Source organism: Fukomys damarensis, unplaced genomic scaffold (genome assembly GCF_012274545.1).
Source record: "Fukomys damarensis isolate Sample0158 unplaced genomic scaffold, DMR_v1.0_HiC HiC_scaffold_21, whole genome shotgun sequence".
Classification (NCBI taxonomy): domain Eukaryota; kingdom Metazoa; phylum Chordata; class Mammalia; order Rodentia; family Bathyergidae; genus Fukomys; species Fukomys damarensis.
In genome coordinates this window covers 34,295,748-34,298,434 of record NW_022900933.1, presented here as the reverse complement: position 1 = coordinate 34,298,434, position 2,687 = coordinate 34,295,748, and the positions used below count along the sequence as shown (strand labels likewise).

The window sequence follows — 2,687 nt, the reverse complement described above, 5'->3', positions numbered from 1 at the left end:
ATATATTTAAATCCCTATTCTGTCAGGCACTAGTCCCCATCTGGGAATATGAAGGTGATCTACACAAGCAGAAATCTTAAAATGTATGTTTATGAGCACAGAGTTTCCGATATGACAATAAATAAGAGAAGCCCTCATTCATTAAAACATTCCCTGAAATCCTAGCACTTGGAAAGCTGAGACAGGAGGATTGAGAGTTCAAGGCCTGCCTAGGCTACTTATGGAGACCCCCGTCTCGAAACAAACAAAAAACCATTCATGGAAGGCCTGCTTTGCACCAGCCGCATACACAGGTCCAAGGCAGCTGTGTGAGGCCAGGTCTCCTGTGCGCCAACACCAGGGACAGAAAGCAGGGCCCCTGTGACAGGAGAGGCCCCGAGACACAGACCCAGCTCCAGCCTCCCCAGGGTGCTCCAGATGCAAAGGAAGAGGCTGCTCTCTACCTACCTACCTCTAGACACTCCAGGAACCTGTCCTGCCGGGCCTCAGGCCCAAACATGGGATGGAGAGCAAAGGTGTGAATCTTCAAACTTTAAATCCTGATATGAGGGGCCTGGGATTTAGCTCAGTGGTGTCGTTGCCTGCCTCGTAAGAGCAAGGTCCCAAGTTTGATCCCAGGTACCAAAAAAAAAAAAAAAATCCTGATGTGGGAAGACAAGGCCTACTGTAGAGGTGATTATGTAACTGTGCCCGTCCAAATGCTAGCACTAACACCAGTCTTCACTTTTCCAAGTAATTAAGAGGTGTACAAGCCAGATGTGGTGCTGCACACTTGTAAGCTCAGCACTCTGGAAGGCTGAGGCAGGAAGATTGCAAGTCTGAGCCCAGCCTGGGCAATTCAGCAACTTGTTGAGATCTCCTCTCAAAATAAGAACAAAATGTTAAAGGCTGGGGAACTGTAGCCAGAGCAAAGGCCCTACAGTCAATCCCCAGTTCTGTACTGCGAAAAGCCAAAAAACAAAAAACAAAGGTGTACATTACACTCAATATTTAAGCAATTTATATTAACCAAAATAATTCTGTCTGGTGAAATCCAACAGTCAAGAAATATAAGGGTTATATTCCTCTTGCTAATGTTTAAGCACTTACGGACAGACAGATGAGAAGCCATGTGTCTGAGAGTAAACAAACAGAAACATTAGCACTACTGGTAATCATCTTATCTCTGCTCTTACTGTCAATTTATTGGCCAGTGTGTGTGGGGGTCTCATCTCCAGTTTATACCAAACAAGAGAAAGGAAATTCACAAACCCAGGGTCCTCAAAACTTTCTATTAAGCAAGGTATCAACAACATAACTTTTGTTACCGGTCCTACTGGGAATTTGCACAGGACCCACAGCAAGGTTCAGCTGAAAGACAGCAGAGCAGCTACCCTTATCTTCCAAGCCAAGAAGTTGCCATGAATGGCCACAGATGCCTCTGTGGGTGATAAACTCAAGCTTCGCCACCTGCGGGTTCCAGTTGATCAGTAAGACACCAGGGTCCCAAGTGCAACACACGATAATGTCACAAAAACCTCCACTCCACTGAATGCGCCTCCCCAGTTCCACCCACCAAAACTACTACTGGTAGCAAACGCAGGATCAGCTGCAGTGGAGAATTTTGTAAGGATTATAAACTGTAGGAGAAGCACACCTTGAAAACCATACAGTGCTAATAAATAGCTACCATTTACCAGGTACTTTCTGTGCCAGGTGAGCTGATAGGCACGTTCTGTAATTTTTAGTTTTTTTCCTTCCCTCCCAAAACTGCCAAGTTGGGTCTTACTCGCCTCCTTTTACTGAAAAGGAAGACGTGGTGAGGTGATCTGTCTAAGGCTCTATCCCTGACTGGCCAAGGAAGAGGATTCCATCCCAAATCTGCTTTCCACAGCACCAGCCTATCTCCCCAGAGCAACGCGAGGCAACGGTTAGAAATTTCAAATCAGGGCAACCGTCTGTCCAACCACAGAACCTGGACTCATTTCTCACCACTGTAACCAAACAAGAGCAGGAGGCCGGGAAGAGACAAGGAGACCCTGACTTTCTTCCCATTTCTTCACCTACCCCAACCAAGCCAGGGGGAGGAGAAGGAGGTCGGGGGGAGGGGCGAGTGCCTGTGCCTGGCCATTTCTCCCACAAAACGGGAGAACACCAGGCAGGTACTGTTTAAAAGACGCCAAGGACCTGTCAGGACCTCCCTCCTTCCCTCTTCCCCTCGGCTGCTTCTGGCTCCTGCTCCCTCGGCCTCCAAACTTGAGGCAGTGCATTTGCCCGGGGCCCAGGAGCCCCCTCAAGCCCCAGGTCCCCCTACTTTGCTCCAGGTGCCTGAGCATCTAAAACCAAAGGGCCTGCCTCCCCTCACGCACAGGAGCACAGGCCCCAGCCAAGGCCAGCGGGACCGCAAGGCCACCGCTCTCGCAGAACAGGCCAATGGCTTGCAAACCCCTCAAAGTGCCTCCCAGAGTGCCTACCTCGCAGGGGAAACCACTGTGAGTCCCCTCTTGGGCCCAGGTCCCCAGCCCTACAGGATGGGGGGCCACGCTGCCGACCACCCTCCTCGGACCAGGGAGACTGGGGAGGCAGTGGGACCCCACTGCCCAAGCGGGGTCTCAAGATCCGATCAACTCTACGACGCTCTCGCGCTCCCCGGCGTCCCGAGTGGAGCTCCGTGCCCTCACCCCGCTGGGGCCCGGGGACCCCGGGCA

At 51.1% G+C, this 2,687-nt stretch overlaps 1 protein-coding gene across 1 annotated transcript in view; it reads right to left on the bottom strand.

Annotated features, from left to right (window-relative positions):
- The window catches only part of Glrx5 (glutaredoxin 5), an 8,645-nt gene that overhangs the window by 5,385 nt on the left and 573 nt on the right, over window positions 1-2,687 (bottom strand). The window contains exon 2 of the mRNA XM_010609241.2: window positions 2,454-2,664. Within this exon, the coding sequence (XP_010607543.2) occupies window positions 2,454-2,664 (211 nt within the window). The remainder of the gene's footprint in view (window positions 1-2,453; window positions 2,665-2,687) is intronic.